General features: G+C 36.8%; 1 protein-coding gene across 1 annotated transcript; it reads right to left on the bottom strand.

The window, feature by feature from the left end:
* Positions 1 to 11,360: 11,360 nt before the first annotated feature.
* Positions 11,361 to 15,578, bottom strand: LOC128216409 (F-box/LRR-repeat protein 14-like). Its single transcript, XM_052922968.1, has one exon. It carries the CDS (start codon positions 15,570 to 15,572, stop codon positions 14,328 to 14,330), a length of 1,245 nt encoding a protein of 414 aa, XP_052778928.1. The 5' UTR covers positions 15,573 to 15,578; the 3' UTR covers positions 11,361 to 14,327.
* Between the last annotated feature and the right edge of the window lie 4,120 nt (positions 15,579 to 19,698).

Genomic DNA, 19,698 nt, shown 5'->3' on the forward strand with positions numbered 1-19,698 from the left:
TAAAAGAAGCGCCAAAACATCGCTTATCTTTTTTATCTGTATATTAATCCTGCGCATTTTTTGTGATGATCATTTAAGTCAAATGATGTAAACACGATAATGCATTGAAAAAAAATCAACCTATAGTGTAAACCTTAAAAAGCTTTATTTGAATGCCATAAGAGTTTCCACCGCAGTGCTCTTGTCTTCTAAATTTCAGCATTTTAAAGCTTTTTGCAATTTTGAATAATCCATTCTTTTTTTAGACTATTTGGAGATTATGGTTTGCCTTTCAGATCTCAATATCGGAAATTTATTTCATATAATTCTCAAGAGTTTATGAGAAGAAAGTACCAAGCGACATATATATTACATTTTAATTCAATGTTTATTCCCCCGAATGAGGGCATATTAGAATCGCACCGTCCGTCCATCCGGATTTCTTCTAGCTGATAATATCAATAAATGACGGGATAACCACATAGGAACAGTCAGTAAAGTTCAACTAGTTTTTTTCATAAAATATGTCTGTTTTAATCTATATACAAATATCTCTGCCCCTTTCGTTTGAACGAACCTCACAGGAAGCACGTATGTTTCACAACTATATATAACTGCGTACACATTGCATACCACCTCCGTAATCTAGTTGTTACGGTTCGAGCGCCACAGGAGTCCAGGGGCGTAGTTTCCTATAGGCCGTGTAGGCCGCGGCCTACACAATTTTCAGAAAAACAAGCCAAATCTGCAATAAAAATTTAATTAATATATCTGAAACTAGGTATTTCAAATCAATCGTTTTCCTTTTCACTAAAATACACATTCATACGACATTAATGTTACGTATATAATTTGTCGAAATTTGCATACCAGTAGTCTGCGCTTTGACGCTGTTCATTACATACAACATTTATTTAAGGTAAAACATAATGATATTGATATCGTTACTCTCATTAATGTTTTTACAACAAAGAAATATACGCTAAAACGCACCACCTAGCTAAAACGAAATACCGGGGATGCATGCCCTCGTGACCCCCCCCCCCTCCTCAGAAAGTGGCCTACACATATACTTTCGTCAAGCTACGCCCCTGGAGTCTGTTCTGGTATGGCCGTTCGCTGACCCAGCAGCTCAGTATACGTATACAGGAACAGGAATCGGGGGTTATAAAATGATTAAAGTTTATTAATCCAGGTGTCTCATAAGTCAAGCGGACTTGCCCTTGATTGGGAGGGCTGAATTATAATTAAACACTGCTTTGCACTGCCATTTTTCTTGTGCTCCCACCTATTCACGTCGACAAAATATTAACTGCCGAGTCATTACAAAATGTGCAGTGCACCGAGTGACAAATAGCATGTACATCCTGGTGCGACCTAGTGTTCGTTGTGATGGCGGATACACCACGATATTCGAGTGTGTTGTGTTCTGGGTGAAGGCGGATCCACTATGACTTTGTGTGTATTGGGTTCTGGGTGAAGGCGGATCAACCATGACTTTGTGTGTATTGTGTTCTGGGTGAAAGCGGATCCACCATGACTTTGTGTGCATTGTGTTCTGGGTGAAAGCGGATTCACCATGATTTTTGAGTATGTTGTGTTCTGTGTGAAGGCGGATCCACCATGACTTGTGTGTATTATGTTCTGTGTGAAGGCGGATCCACCACGACTTTCGAGTATGTTGTGTTCTGTGTGAAGGCGGATCCACCACGACTTTCGAGTATGTTGTGTTCTGGGTGAAGGCGGATTCACCACGACTTTCGAGTATGTTGTGTTCTGGGTGAAGGCGGATTCACCACGACTTTCGAGTATGTTGTGTTCTGGGTGAAGGCGGATCCACCATGACTTGTGTGTATTGTGTTCTGGGCGATGGCGGATCCACCACGACTTTCGAGTATGTTGTGTTCTGTGTGAAGGCGGATCCACCACGACTTTCGAGTATGTTGTGTTCTGGGTGAAGGCGGATCCACCATGACTTGTGTGTATTGTGTTCTGTGTGAAGGCGGATCCACCACGACTTTCGAGTATGTTGTGTTCTGGGTGAAGGCGGATCCACCATGACTTGTTTGTATTATGTTCTGGGCGATGGCGGATCCACCACGACTTTCGAGTATGTTGTGTTCTGTGTGAAGGCGGATCCACCACGACTTTCGAGTATGTTGTGTTCTGGGTGAAGGCGGATCCACCATGACTTGTGTGTATTGTGTTCTGTGTGAAGGCGGATCCACCACGACTTTCGAGTATGTTGTGTTCTGGATGAAGGCGGATCCACCATGACTTGTGTGTATTATGTTCTGGGCGATGGCGGATCCACCACGACTTTCGAGTATGTTGTGTTCTGTGTGAAGGCGGATCCACCACGACTTTCGAGTATGTTGTGTTCTGGGTGAAGGCGGATCCACCATGACTTGTGTGTATTGTGTTCTGTGTGAAGGCGGATCCACCACGACTTTCGAGCATGTTGTGTTCGGGGCGATGACAGATCCACTAAAACTAAAACTTTCTAATGGATTATGGTCTAAAAATAACAAATATGTTTTAGTGTGTGTTTTATACTGGATAACCATGCATAAGGTATACTAGTCTTTGCATTTATGTTAAAGTTAGCATTTAGAGGTTTGAAATCATTGAATAAACGCCCAACCCACCAAGTTTATTTCGAAATAAGTGAAATATTTAAAGCCTGTCAATCGACTTCACACATATAAGAAGTCGAATGCCAGTGTCAACAAATTTGCGTATACTTTTACGCATCACGTGGTACTAAATTCTGAAGAAGCGGATACCCTGTAAAACATCCATAAATTTACAGTTTCAGTGTGTGTATGTCACGTGATAAATTGCGTCATAAATGATACGTTGGAAAGCAATATTTTGCTTCACTACATTTCATCTATGATATAATACAAAATTTTAAGAACTACTTCAACTGATGTACCGGCATACATCCGAGGTTGTTTTCGATAAACATGGCCGAGGAGTTCCGAATGTAAACAAAGATAACTTCACCATTTTAAATGAAACATAGCGTAGTCTACGCAGCTTATGGGGCCCCGTCTTCGGTAATTTACCAGAGTTTGATTGAGAGTTCAGTTTCTTAAAACACTTCGACAAACCTTTTCACAATACGGCCGCCTGACGGAGCACTGTCAAAACCTGCATTATTCTGGAACAGGTTTGACGAAGTGTTTGATGAAAATAATTACCTTATTGAACTTTGGTAACGAAGGCGGGGCTCTTTAAGTGGCATAGACTGCCCTTTGTTTTATTAAAAATGGTGTAATAAAAGAGTTAAAAAAGTTATCTTTGATTTAAGTCTTTATTTTAAGCAAAATGTTGCCTTCCGACGTAGCATATATGACGTAATTTATCATTAGGTATACACACACTGAGTTTACATTGGTTTCACTTCGACACACCAATTAAAGGATAGCTTTACATTACGATTGCAAAAACGACGCGGTTACAGACGCTTTTTTTTTTGAGAGATGAAACATACAATTCGAAGCCGCCTTTGCATTGGTCGGTACAAATTTACCGTCTCTTCGAAGCAATATGACACTTCGATCGTGATTTGTGTAAATGGTTGACAAGCACACTTAACTAAGTGCATTTGTAGCTTAGCAAAGTGGATTATAATATCCGAGTTGAAGTCAAACACTTGTAAAGTTCATGGTCATTTGTCATTCGGAGCTCCTCGGCAAGTTTCCATCGAAAACAACATTGGATGTATATGGACGGTTTACAACGTCAGAAATCTTTACATTTAATACGCTGCATTTACATCGCCTAGTAAGTTCAATTTAGCAGTTAGACTTAATGACTTAACTCTTGTGAATCCTTATTATGTATGCAATTATATACTTCACTGACAATCAATTTAAACTTAGATGTAATAAATACACGTTAAAACACTACAACCAATAACATTTCAATTAAAAAATACGAACTATTACTACCGATGAACCGGCATACATCCGAGGTTATTTTCGATGGAAAATGGCCGATGAGTTCCGAATGGCTCATTTGCGTATGTGGTCCAAGGTAGTATGTGCAGTAATCGACAATTGTGTCAGCTGAAAACAAACAGAGACTGATCGACAGACACCGTTCTGCTGGGTTACAGCAGATCTCGTGCGAGAACTCTTTTTTTCCAGCTTATCTTTTGGCTTTGATACGCGGTTGGCCCTGAAATCAATTGCTAAACCACATTAAACTACTCCCCATAAAACAGGATGGAAATACATTATAAAGGGTTATCGCGTTGAAGTGTTCATAAAGAAAACAGTAACACATCTTGCATTTTGTGCACATTCTGCAGTGATAAAGAACGATTTGCATCCAACTATCGAAAAGCTAAACCCTTAGAAAGAGGACCAATGTCACTGAGTCACTTCTTTTCAAGTTCTGTTCTAATCATCGAATCTTTCGGGCAGTGTTTAAACGCTCCTTGATTTAATGCGGTAATTTTGTTTGGGAAGAAGTGATTATTTCTCACATAAATCTGTCTATAGTTTTTGAAATCCTTCGCTGCTCCTATAGTGTTCGATACATGCGTATAATCTGAAAACCGAAGTAGATAACATTATACAGTATGGACATAAAAATTCCATAGCGATTGACGGCACAATTCAAAGCCGCGGAAAGAAGTTCAAAATCAACATTTAAGAGATGAATTTTCACAAGTTGTCGTCAAGTGGCCACGTTGATAAATTCACTCCATAGGCGTAAAATATTAATTGTTTATTGTTCCCCTACCATGCCAAAAACTTGAATGGACCGTATTTTGGTATGCCCCCAAAGGAGTGGGGTGGGGGCCATATACTTATCGCACTCTTCATAAGCCCGTCTGTCTGTTCGACCTCCGTTAACACATTGTCTCAGCAAAGACTTATGTCATTATGAATTGAAACATCACAGAATAATATAGCTTCGTGAGGACATGTATCACCGTATAATACTGGCAATGTTGCGACTTTATAGCAATAGTTGGGTCTATAACGTTGTAAATATTCATGGGATTTTATTCAAACTTTACAATGGAAGGTGTTTCGCCTATAAAATTCTGCTCTTAAAGGTACAAGCTCATGTTTTTGGACCAAAAAATAGTGTTCCCGCTACTGCATCTGAAAACAATATTTTATCACTGTATTATTCTCTGATATCGAAATTGCAGAAAAAAATTAAGCATAAACTTTATATATACATTGGTTTTAGTGGAGTGCAAACCCAGGCCGGTAAAGTCAAGAAAAAAATAAGACAACCGACGCCATAACCACAAGGCCACAAGGACTTATATACAACAGAAATGGATATTTTACCTTAAAACAATACATTGATAACATCATGTGATATTCTCAATCAACCAATCACGCAACAACGAAATCGCTGAAAGCCGTAAGTAACGCTATTGAAAATTGTGGTCTTCAAGGACGATATTTAAGTAAATATCAACATTTGCTGAAGGGTTCCAGCTGTCAGTATCTTAGTTTTAGCACTCCCAATGATTTGCCACACTTTATTTCGAAATAAAAAAGTACATTTTACAAACCATGAGCGGGTACCTTTAACTCAAAAGGCAATTTCATACGTGGATAGCAATGTTGCCGAATTTGAATTTCGTATGGTGGAAGGCGTTTCGCAAAATATAATGTGCTCTAATTTCAAAGGTCAATGTCATACTTGGAGGTCTGTGTTAGTCTTCATTTGGATATCGTGTCCCAGCCATAACTTCGTAACAGTTATTGATTTGATTTTAGACAAGTTTCACTAAATTGTACTGGGCACCAAGATAAATTGTATAGCGCATAAAAATCCAAGCCCTCATATCAAAGGTAAAGGTCACCGACTTAACAGATTTCCTGTAACCCTAAACAAACAATTTATTCCGTTAAGCCTTTTAGACATAGGTCTTTTTGGACATAGATATTTCCCCGGGCTCGTATATTAGACTAAATATTTAACTATGTAATACATTAATGCGTGCATAATTTAAACGTTTATTTTATATACCGTATGGATATCAATGGTAAAATCAAATTAATTACAACTCAGATTATCTATATCTCTTTATAAGGCATTGTATTAACTTCGGTATCGGAATGTTTTTCAAAGTCAAACTAGATGCAACTTTCTTTTTGAATCATTTTATCAAAGTCTAAACACCTGCAAATTGTAAATTTTCTTCGCTATTTCAAAACAGTCATGAATATGCAAAAGAGCTTTTTCGCTTGAGTCATGTAGTCTTATTCGAAATGTTAATTATGGACACATAAGCTGTGCACTTGTGGACTGATTTAGGTTTACATATCTTTGATTAGATGTTACGCCGACAGATACTTATCTCACGAAGGTAAGTTTTTTGCTTATTGCGATATTGTGTTTGTTTTCATTAAAAAATGGTGTATTAACTGGATTAATAATTTCTTGTATACAAACCAATTCAGTTCTATCGTTTCGAAGTATTTTTGTGTGGATGTGATTAATTTATAAACGAATTTAATTAAGTCTACGACCAGAGAAATGGATCGATTGGCATATATATAGGTACAGTTACAACTTGACTTCGAAGTCTACGAAGAACGGGATGTTTTCGGTTTGAACTTCGGAAGTGTATTGATTAATACTAGTACGCTTAGATTTACCTATACAACAAATGTATTTTTGTTAGCCTCGAGTCAAAAGCTCATCTGAAATCAATTTTCACGTTAAGCTTTACTGCTGGAAACTAATGGCCACGGTTAAACTAGTCTGTATACCAGAGTGTCCGTAATTAACAGTTGGTCCTTCCTTTAATTAAAACGTTGCAGTACTTCGTATTTTTCCAAACAAAACCCAAGTAGAACTTTGCAATATTCGAACATTGCCAACTAAATCTTTGTGGTATTGCGTGCACTGGCAACTAGAACTTTGTAGTATGTTTACACTGTCAACTGGAATTTGCAGGGTTCGTACTTTGTCATCTATAGCTTTGTAATATTTTTTATATTGCCAACTACAACTTGCCAGTATTTCGTTCATTGTCAACTAAATTTAAGCAGTATTTCTTCAATTGCCAGATATGATTTTGCAGTATTTCGTGCATTGCCAAATAGAGCTAAGCAGTATTTCGTTCATTGTCAAATATGACTGCAGAAATTCGTACATTGCCAACTATAACTTGGCAGTATTCGTTCACAGCCAACATGAACTTGGCAGTATTCGGTCACTGCCAACAAGAACTTGGCAGTATTCGTTCATTGCCAAATATGACTTGGCAGTATTCGTTCACTGCCAACAAGAACTTGGCAGTATTCGTTCATTGCCAAATATGACTTGGCAGTATTCGTTCATTGCCAAATATAACTTGGCAGTATTCGGTCACTGCCAACAAGAACTTGGCAGTATTCGTTCATTGCCAAATATGACTTGGCAGTATTCGTTCATTGCCAAATATGACTTGGCAGTATTCGTTCACAGCCAACATGAACTTGGCAGTATTCGGTCACTGCCAACAAGAACTTGGCAGTATTCGTTCATTGCCAAATATGACTTGGCAGTATTCGTTCATTGCCAAATATAACTTGGCAGTATTCGGTCACTGCCAACAAGAACTTGGCAGTATTCGTTCATTGCCAAATATGACTTGGCAGTATTCGTTCATTGCCAAATATGACTTGGCAGTATTCGTTCATTGCCAAATATGACTTGACAGTATTCGTTCACTGCTAACAGGAACTTTGCAGTATTCTGTACACTTCGAACTAGAGCTTTGCAGTATGATTATACTTCCAACTTCAGTTTAGAAGTATTTCATTCATTGCAGTTTTCGTTCACTACATTTGAGGTATTTTGTACATTGCCAACTATAACTTCGCAGTATCCGTTCACTGCTGACTGGAACTTTGCAGTTTTTCGTTCACTTCGAACTAGAGCTTTGCAGTATGATTATACTGCTTACTGTAATTTAGAAGTATTTCATACACTGCCAACTATACCGTTGCAGTTTTCGTTCACTGCCAACATAAAACAAAAGCTGTCACAGTATGACGAATGCCCCCGAATGTGACATTGACCTATGCACAAGGTCAGTACATGAAAAGATGATTTCGCCTTTACGTGTCAAATACATATGGCAAGTTATTTTAAATTGCCTCTGAACATAAAATAATACCACCCGTACTTGACAACCTACATTGGTATGTCCTTATATTCAGCATTCCATTGAGATTAAACACTAAGTGTATCTTTCACCTTAGAGGTAGGGACATGGGTCTTGTACGCGTCACCTCGTCTTGGTATGTCAAACACATGTGGCAAGTTATTTTAAAATGTGTCCATACAAGAGAACGTTACAGCCCGGACACGACAAACTATACTCTGTGTCCTTATATGCAGCATTCCATTGTAAATAAACACTAAGTGTGACCTTGAACTTAGAGGTAGTGACATGGGTCTTGCGCGTGACACTTCAGCTTGGTATGTGGAACACATGTGGCAAGTCATTTTAAAATCTGTCCATACAAGAGAAAGTTACAGCCCGGACACGACAACCTATACTCTATGTCCTTATATATGCTGCATTCCATTGTGAATAAACACCTAAGTGTGACCTTGACCTTAGAGGTAGGGACATGGGTCTAGCACGCGACACGTCGTCTTGGTATGTGGAACACATGCGGCAAGTTATTTTAAAATCTGTCCATACAAGGGAAAGTTACAGCCCGGACACGACAACCTATACTCTATGTCCTTGTATGCAGCACTCCATTGTGAATAAACACTAAGTGTGACTTTGACCTTAGAGGTAGGGACACGGGTCTTTCACGCGACACGTCGTCTTGGTATGTGGAACACATGCGGCAAGTTATTTTAAAATCTGTCCATACAAGGGAAAGTTACAGCCCGGACACGAAAACCTATACTCTATGTCCTTATATATGCTGCACTCCATTGTGAATAAACACCTAAGTGTGACCTTTACCTTAAGAGGTAGGGACACGGGTCTTGCACGCGACACGTCGTCTTGGTATGTGGAACACATGTGGCAAGTTATTTTAAAATCTGTCCATACAAGAGAAAGTTACAGCCCGGACACGACAACCTATACTCTATGTCCTTATATGCAGCACTCCATTGTGAATAAACACTAAGTGTGACCTTGACATTAAGAGGTAGGGACACGGGTCTTTCACGCGACACGTCGTCTTGGTATGTGGAACACATGCGGCAAGTTATTTTAAAATCTGTCCATACAAGGGAAAGTTACAGCCCGGACACGACAAACTATACTCTATGTCCTTATATGCAGCACTCCATTGAGAATAAACACTAAGTGTGACCTTGACCTTAGAGGTAGGGACACGGGTCTTGCACGCGACACGTCGTCTTGGTATGTGGAACACATGCGGCAAGTTATTTTAAAATCTGTCCATACAAGGGAAAGTTACAGCCTGGACACGACAACCTATACTCTATGTCCTTATATGCAGCACTCCATTGAGAATAAACACTAAGTGTGACCTTGACCTTAGAGGTAGGGACACGGGTCTTGCACGCGACACGTCGTCTTGGTATGTGGAACACATGCGGCAAGTTATTTTAAAATCTGTCCATACAAGGGAAAGTTACAGCCCGGACACGAGTTATTGAGCCGGACACACGGACGGACAGACGGACGGACAGTGCGATTTTAACATGCCCACCTTCGGGGGCATACAAATGAAGAATTTCGTACATTGGCAACTATAGCTTTGCAGCGTTTCGAACAATGCCAACCTAAACTTTTGAGTAGTTCATACATTGCCAACTAAAACTATTAAATGAGTATGTTGTACACTGCCAATTAGAACTTTTTCGTACATTGAAAATCAAAACTTTGGAGTATTTCGTACAATGCCAACTAAAGCTTTGAGATATTTTGTACATTGCCAACTAAAACTTTGCAGTATTCGTTCATTGCCAATTGGAACTGGAACGCATTTCGTATATTTCTACCTAGAACTTTGCAGTTTGTTTACATCCCCAACTGAAATTTTGCAGGAACTAGTACATTGTCAACTGTAGCTTTGCAGTATTTCCTACATTGCCAACTAATATTTGGATGTTTTTCGTACATTACCAGCTTAAACCTTGCAGTATTTAGTTATATGACTTTGCATTATTTTGTACATTGCAAACTATGACTTGGCAGTATTGCGTGCGCTTCTAACTAGAGCTTTACAGCATGTTGACACTTCCAACTGCAATTTTGCAATAGTTCAAACTTTGCCAAATGTACCTTTGAAGTATCCGTTTACTGCCAGCTAAAACTTTGCAGTATTTTGTATAAAGCCAAATAGAGCTTTGCGATAATCTTTCACTGCCAACTAAATTGTTGCAGTATGTTGTATATTGCCAATTATAACTTTGCATTATTGACTCACTGCCAACTAAATCTTTGCAGTAGTTCGTGCATTGCCAGCGATAGCTTTGCAGTATTTAGCTCACTGCCAACTGGAACTTTAACCATTTGCCAACAGGAACTTTAACCATTTGCCAACTGGAACTTTAACCATTTGCCAACAGGAACTTTAACCATTTGCCAACTTGACCTTTAACCATTTGCCAACAGGAACTTTAACCATTTGCCAACTGGAACTTTAACCATTTGCCAACTTGACCTTTAACCATTTGCCAACAGGAACTTTAACCATTTGCCAACTTGACCTTTAACCATTTGCCAACAGGAACTTTAACCATTTGCCAACTTGACCTTTAACCATTTGCCAACAGGAACTTTAACCATTTGCCAACTTGACCTTTAACCATTTGCCAACTGGGCCTTTAACCATTGCCGACTGGAACTTAAACCATTTGCCAACTGGAACTTTAACCATTTGCCAGCTGGAACTTTAACCATTTGCCAACTGGAACTTTAACCATTTGCCAACAGGAACTTTAACCATTTGCCAACTTGACCTTTAACCATTTGCCAACTGGGCCTTTAACCATTGCCAACTGGAACTTAAACCATTCAGTTCATTTCTTACAAGAACTTTGCTGTATTCGATCACTGCCAATTATTACTTGCTGTATTTTTTAACATCATTTCAATAATGATATTTCAAGTCATACTTGATTTTTCAGGCAAACTGGTTATATGTATTTTTGTTTGGTGCTCTAGCTTTAAGTTGATTATCATTTGGAAGTGGTGTTTCAGTAATAAAAAGGATAATGGTCCAGCACAGAACAAATTCAATAATTCCAAATATAATGATTCATAAATGTGTCATATTAATTGAAAATTAAATATGACATACGCATATAAGGTTTTCCATTCATAACTTTAGTTTTTCGTTGTTCCTATTTGACCACGTTTGACACAAAACTCATTTATAATACTACAACAACATCATTTTTTCAACAAGTTGTATTTTCGATAATCAGAAACAATGTACGTATATTTAGATATAATCGCATTGCATGCTATCTTTATGACAAATGTCTCAATATAATGTAATATGTATTGGAGATTAGTGCACCAAGGTCACCAAATATAAAATATATGTATTCATGATATTCAATTTCATATTATTTCATTAGTTGTAAAGTCACCATAAATTATAATTCACAACCACGTCAATGATAAAATGTGTCTTTCATAAATCATCATAATCTATACTTGATACTAAATAATAACTAGCAATAATACTAAAGCAGTGCAGCTGTCTTGTTTACTGGATATAAATATCCAGTATAAAAAAAAACATGAGGCCAAACCAAATTGATTCTCTGTTTAGCATCAGGCTCCAATTCCATAACCTAACTAAGGCCAAAAAAGAGTAAAAAAATGGTTCCATATTTTTTCTCTCGAAATAATTTAACTTTTTTCCTATAATTCATATGGAATATTTCTTGACTCCATAACTTACATTTTCATTATCTAAGCTCTATAAAATCATACTTCTTTGATTAAGTTCGATTTTGAATTATTATTTTTTTTCATTCTAAGGACCTACCCGCCCGATAATGATAAACATAGAAACAATTTTGCATGGCCTTAGAAGTTAGTTGAAGCTCCAATATAACAAAATGAGAATTATTTAATTATTTCATTGATGCATAGTTCTTCATGCTCTTAAATGTCTCAACAATTCATAGAACCAATATAATAAAATAATTAAGAAAAATCTCTATCTCAACTTTTTTATTCACATTAAAACTGCACTCTCACAGATAGAACCTTTTGACAACTTTTTTATTTTGTTGTCTTTGAATGTGACATAAATATTAAAAACTGTGATCTGATCTTTTGTCAGTAGTCTTATATCACTGGTTTTCAGATATTTACAGCCCGCAAAGAATGGCTCATTCCATGACAAAAAAATAAAAAGTTAAAACAGTACATCTGTGAGAGTGCAGCTCTAACAGCATGACATACATGTATATTAAAATCATTAATGTTTTACTCTTTTGAAAAGTGCATGATCTCAACATGATGCTAATAAACATCATTGATCAATATTCAAAATAAATTTATCTTTAAAGCACAAAATGTACTCAAAAATTAACTGAAAACCAATAAATTGGACTCAAGTACAATTTTTGCTCTGAAATTAATTGTCTTTTATTTACCAAATATTGAATCAACATAATCTTTGAGAAAATGCTTTTAAAAAGAGTATTACATAGATATTTTTTAATCATACTATGACTAATAAGTGGAAAAAATGAGCTGAGATTGAGGATGGACATTTTTTTAAATATTGAGGTCCATCTTTAAATATTCTGTTACACATAAGTTTAAGTATTGATACTGAAAATACAGTACACAGTGATCAAAATTATACTTAAATAACACTTTTGAATGAACTAGCCTGAAACCTTAAACTACTGTTAAGCATAACAAATTGTCAGAAAGCCCTGCTTCATGTATAAAAAATCCAGAAATTGAGCAAGCCCAAAAATTATTACCGTATACCAGTGCAGGGTTTGCACGCTTGTGCTAATTTCATTCACTAAATACTTACTGGGATCAAAAATTAAATCCTATTCCCAGATACTAAAAACAAATGAAAACTGCTAAAAAATCAATTCCCACCGTGTAACGTTTTGCTACATACATAAACATTTAATCAGGGCTTCCATTTAAGGAAGTTTGGAAGTATTTCACTCTCTAAAACTGTGCCAAAACTTCTAAAATTGAGTCTTTGGAAAGTACAAACACTTCCTCTATTTAGGAGAAAACTTCCAATAGTAAAGGCATGGAAGTTAAGAATATCAAAACTTGGTGTCGATGTTTCTTTATGGCCACATTCTTGAAAAAGTCTTGAAGTAAAATGAATTCTTCAAATACAATTTGATGAAGTTCGCAAGTTAAAGTTATGAATTATTTAACATTTAAATTATTTAATTGGACAATAGTGGAAAGGTCTTAGGAGTTCCAGTGGCATAAACTTCAATATTTCAGTGAAAAACTTTGTCAAGTTCATACTTCCAGTTTCAAATTTTTAATGGAAGCCCTGCATTTAAGATTATATGTTTTCAAATAAAACTAAATGTAACTCATATTTAACAATAACCATCTTTGTTCACGTAAAATAAATTTTGATATTTTTATAGAAATCAAGGCAAACAAAACTGCTACATGTATATCAATAAAATACACAACAAAAGAAATAAAATATCAAACTATAACCAATGTAACAAAATATCTTGAATACTCAACATTAAAATTTGTATATTTACTAATAAAACTAAAGAATATATCATTTTCAAACTGAACACATGAAGGTTGATGCATTTAAATGAAACGAACTTGGCATGTTGCAAAATAAAAAACACTATGGCAGCATGAAAATAGGCACCATTAACTATACATTATAGCTATATGGCAAGTTGCATATATATTCTAGTTATACTAAGCACAATAACTGTTGATGTACTTTAACGAAAAACATATGTAATTAATAGACAAATGTAAAACTTATGTTAAGATGAGGTTTACAAGTTTTGGCACATAAGTTTTGGTAAAAATATAATTATACTTATAAGATATATTCCAATTTTGAATGTCAGTTTCATGTTATTATAATGAAATATATGACCATTTTCATGGACAGCAATAAATTATAAAACAACTATCAAAATAATTTCAGTACATATAAACACAACAGATCTTAATTTTCTTACACATCAATAGCAATTTATTTTATTCATGTATGATGGTTTCCATTGCGGATGCATTTCTAATTTCAATAGTTACATATATTCTCTTAATTTTACATTCACACAAATAAATTATCCACCTAACAGAGTTTTGATCTGCATAATGGTATCTTTGATGTCCTTTCAACAGATGGTTAGATACAGTTTCAAGCGTTCAACATCTATATTTCTTCTTTCCTGTGCCATAATCCAAGGTTCAAAGTATTCAAGCAAGGCAGTTTCATAATTTTTTCTAGACCAAATGTGGTTATTCTGGTGCAACCGTACAAATCGATGCTTTTCAAATGTTTCCATTTTTCTCCTATAGCGCATAAACTTTTGTCTGTTATTTGACCACACTGTCCAATATCTAGAGTTATAATTTCATGCAGAGTATTTACCACTCTCAGGAGTCCTTCGTCAGTGATATTACATGTGCCAAGTGATAAATGTCTCAAGCTAAACATTCCCTGTGCAAGAAAGTGAAGTCCTTGATCACCAACGTTTTCACAAAAGCTGACATCAATCGCCTCAAGCCTAGAGCCACCTTCGGATAGGTACCCAAGAGCAGCATTTGTAACATTATCACAACTTCTTAGGTTAAGATCTTTCAGACTTGGCATCTTTGACAGGAATTTAATCCCAGAATCAGTGATTCCTCCGCAGAAACTTAGGTTCACCTGTTTCAGATTAACAAGTCCACCACTCACATGTTTCATACCTTGGTCAGTAATTTTCTGACAGTCTTGAAGACCAAGAAACTCAAGCTCAAAGTTACCAGGCACTGGTCTTGATTCAAGCGCATTTAACTGGCTTGAATTATGCACAACACCACACAAGTGTCCGATTCCAGGATCCGAAACATGCCTGCAACTCCGAAGGTTTAGCACTTTCAGCTTCTTAAGGCCCCAAGATATCAGCAACAGACCAATGTTGGTAATATTTGAACAACCACTGAGTTCTAGCACTTCAAGATTCTTCAAACATTGAGCAATTTTTTCAAGACTTCTGTCTGTAATCTGCTTACAAAGGCTCAAGTTCAAATTCTTCAACGAAGGAATTTCTCGGGTCAATGCATGTGAAATTGATGTGTCGTTAATGCTGAAACAACCGCTGATGTTGAGTGACTCAATATTTTGAATACCAACTATGACATCCTTCAAAGTTCTACGCAAACTCAACACTTGTATTCGTCTAATACCACGTTTTACCAGACTTGGAAACAACGACGGGTTAGCACGTTTCAGATGAAGCTTCGCCTCGACGCCTTTCCATACTCTACGATTGTAAGCGGCATCCCGCCAGGCCACACAAACTTGGCACGCTCTCCCCTTGTCTCTAACATCTAAATGAGTGAATATAATGGTTAAAATCTCAGGGAAAAGGCTTGAAATATGGAAATTTCGCTTTTCAAACACGTCGGCCATTTTAACTTGTCACGTGACACGCATGTGCTTTCGACTTTGTAACGAGTAATTTGATTGGCTTCAACTGAAGGTTGCGTTATACTAAATGTTCTTGTTTTTACGGGGAGTAAACACTACTGCCTCTTTTTGTTTTGTTTCGACATAGGTTATGTCCCTTTGACTGGTAAAGAATATTTATTATGTGAATATTAAGAAAATAATAAAAAAAATAATAATAAAAGTTTAAAAAAATAAGATAACATTAATAATATGGCGAGTCTTGGATTACTTGAACTTCAAATGAAACTTATTTGAAAATCTTGAGATCGTTTGAAATAAACGCATGTGCAAGTACCGGTTTGTTATTAATGTCTAATTTTCATAAACCATTTGCCATTGGCCTACTAAGCAAACGTTTAACGTTTATGAAATTGGTGACAGCAGAATCCCGGAAAGCATGCGAATTGTTAGTTGACTTAAGGGGGGGGGGGGGAGTGATCTTTATAACTTGTTAGTTAAAATGTAAAATGTATCCGGGGGAGGGGGGTGTAAATCTTTACAACTTGTTAGTTAAAATGGAACCGGGGGGTGGGGAATCTTTACAACTTGTTAGTTAAAATGTACCCGGGGTGTGTGGGAGGGAGGGGGAATATTTACAACTTGTTAGTTAAAATGGAACGGGGGGGGGGGAATCTTTACAACTTGTTTGTTAAAATGGAACCGGAGGGGGGGGGGGGGTAGGGGGAATCTTTACAACTTGTTAGTTTAAATGGAACCGGGAAGAGGGGATTTTACAAATTGTTAGTTAAAGTTTATTCCGGGGGGGGGGGGGTCAATCTTTACAACATGTTAGTTAAAATGTATCGGGGGGGGGGTAAATCTTTACAACTTGTTAGTTAAAAAATGGAATCGGGGGGAGGGGGGGGGGGGTTACAAATTGTTAGTTAAAGTGTATTCCGGGGGGGGGGGGGTCAATCTTTACAACTTGTTAGTTAAAATGGACCGGGGGGGGGGGGGAATCTTTACAATTTGTGAGTTAAAATGTATCCGGACAGTCAGTAAGAGATAGATTTACTTGGCGTGAAACTCTTCTCCCCCATTCCAAAAGTATAGGCTTTTCATTTGATGCTGTTGTCCTCTCCCAAAAACAATTGGCTGATAACTTCATTGCCATAGACTGAGTTCTCTATGGTATTTAAGGGTGGGGACACCCCCTCCCCCGTCTACACACACACCCATATTTAACCCGCTAGTATAAACCATGCATTTCTTTTACCATAAAAAACCTTTAGAGACCGCTTTCATCAGAATCTTACTATATGACTAAACTAGAATCTATCTGGCCATCTTATTTCCAGACACATGCACGTAAACACTATATACTGTCCTTGTCAGGAAGCAATGTTCACACTCATCATGTTTTCTTTTTTCAATGAGTGGAAACCCGAAAGTTATTATACATCAAAATCGACATTAATCACCCCAAAAGTGTTCGTACCTAGATGACTTCGAAACAAAATGAGAAAATTTAACAATTATGTAGACGTTAAATACTTAGGGCGTTAATAATGATCATGCATTTTACCAAAAGCACCCATTTGCAGACATAATATCAAAGTTGCAAATGCTTTATGGTAGCTTTGAACATTTATGTAATTGTTGAAAGTGATTTTTTGCGACGATTAGTGTGCATAGGGAAATAGGGAAATAATTCATTCACAAAATGTTTCAAGCGATTTTAGGAAGCGTCTGAGCATAACCGAGTTAAAATGTCGTAAGATGCTCGTTTCGATAAATCAGCTTGAATGTGACACGTTTACCATGTTTGATATCATTTGAAGATTTATATTGAACTTATAGAGTGTTTTACCATATTAAAGTGTTTTCTTCGTTCTCATATGCAATAATTTTCATGTTTTTGTATAACAATGATATTCCAATATATCACGCCTCCAACATAAACACAACATTTTTTTCCATATTGTCAGCAAATTTATATCGTACCAAAATGGCGTCTATTTTCCGATTCCGATGTATAAATGAAAATTTAAACACGTAAACAGGTTGTCGACGTGATATATACGTTACGGGGCTAGTAGGTAACTCGATATGGGATATACAGGGCGCAGAAAACCACATTCGGGTTCGAGCTTCGCTCTCACCCGATATGGTTTCCTTTGCCCCGTATATCCCATATCGGGTCACCTACTATCCCCGTAACTTTTAATATGCACGCAACTTATATACGTTACGCGGTTAGTTGGTGACCCGATAAGGGAAATACGGGGCGCAGGGAACCATATTCGGCTTCGACCTTCGCTCTGGACCGCTATGGTTTCCTTTGACCCGTATATCCCATATCGCCTACCAGCCCTGTAGCTTATACTATGGTTCAAACACAGTTTCGACACCCACTACCCTCAACTCGCGCTTCGCGCTTGTTATGTACAATTTCAATACCTCAGGTAGCGAGTGCACAATATTACCTGAATATGTATACATTTCAAATACTAACAATTCATAGAACCGTGCTCTTTTCAGCTTAAGCACATTGTTGCAGCCATGCTGGTAATAAGACTATTTATGTATGATAAGTTTGTCCGAGATCACTGCCACCGAATGTATGGTTGGTAGATGTTGGTTTTTTAATAAAGTGATACTCGTATTTATAATCCATATAAAAACAACATTAATTTTGAGTTATAAACATTGAACTACTTACTAAATAATGCATTTATGGAAAACATTAATTGCTGATAACAAGATTGTAACCGTGTATTTAATAGTTGAAAACGCACACATATTAAATAACAGGTGGGTCCTAAAAGATTTACAGTGATCATCGATCATCGCATAAGGTAGAAATACCTTGGTCGCTCTTTCAAATTTAACACGATATCCTCCCATTCGGAGCTCCTCGGCCATTTTTTTCGAAAACAACCTCGGATGTATGCCGGTTCATTAGTAGAAGTAGTTAGTAAATTTTTGAATTATAACATGAATTAAATGTAGTGTTTTAGCTTGTATCTATTGATCTAAGTTTAAATTGATTGCCAGTGAAGTGTATTATTGCAAACATAATTAAGACTCACAAGAGTTAAGTCATTAAGTTTAACTACTAAATTAAATTACTACGCGATTAAGCGTTAAAGCGGTCTTAAACAGACCGATTTCTGCGTATGTAAGTCCATTTACATCCGAGGTTGTTTTCGAAAAAAAGGCCGAGGAATTCCGAATGGGTATCCTTCATAAGAACCATTGATTTTTTTATATTTGTTGATCCTTAATGAAAACAATTATACTAATTGTGGTACTGCTTATTTGAGAGTAAGAGTGCATCATTAAGTAAAGTTGTTTCTTTATATTATTTGCACTCTGAAAACCAACCATCGCCATTGTGTCTATGGACTATATTAACGCCTCGTGCACGTGCACGTAACTAACGATCATTTATCCTAGAAGAAAATTCAAAAACAAAAAACACTTTCAGATTCTTATTGTCTACTGGCAACATCAAAAAATAGAATCGGGTGCAAACTATAAGAGTATGTAACAAACATTTGTTTAGCTACGCCTTAATGGTGCACGTTATTAGTTTCAGTCAAAGAACAAGGGAAAAAATCAAATGAGCCCGACTTTGATCAGTTCGCTAATAAGATTTAATCAACGTTTATCAGACGTGCAGTAATATTTCCCACCAATCCTATGTCTATACCAACCTTGCAGTATGGCATAATTTCCACTTAAAAGGTAACTGAGACTAAGTAATGTAATTGTGTGAACTGTCTGATTCCCATTCCCTTAAAGCTGCATTCTCACAGAATGACCGTTTTGACAACTTTTTGAAGAAAAGAAATGTCTTAGAATAGCCCATTTTTGCGTAAATGTCTAGAAATCAGTGTTCTATAACTGCTGTCAAATACCTGATCGCAGTTGTTCATATTATCGTTCGGAAATTGATGGGGGGGGGGGGGTAACTTAAAATTATTACTAACGCTTTGAGAAAATTGAGTTGTTCGGCATTTTTCAAACAGTTGATATCTGTTCTATTTTGAGTTATTTTAAATGACTGAATTGAAGGCATTGATACAAAATCAGCTGATTCTGGGACAAAATAAATAAATAATGGAAATACATTGTCAATCTG

This window comes from Mya arenaria, chromosome 14 (genome assembly GCF_026914265.1).
Source record: "Mya arenaria isolate MELC-2E11 chromosome 14, ASM2691426v1".
NCBI lineage: Eukaryota > Metazoa > Mollusca > Bivalvia > Myida > Myidae > Mya > Mya arenaria.

Coding starts and splice junctions, on each gene's coding strand:
- LOC128216409 (XM_052922968.1), bottom strand. CDS start 15,572: ATGGCCGACGTGTTTGAAAAGCGAAATTTCCATATTTCAAGCCTTTTC.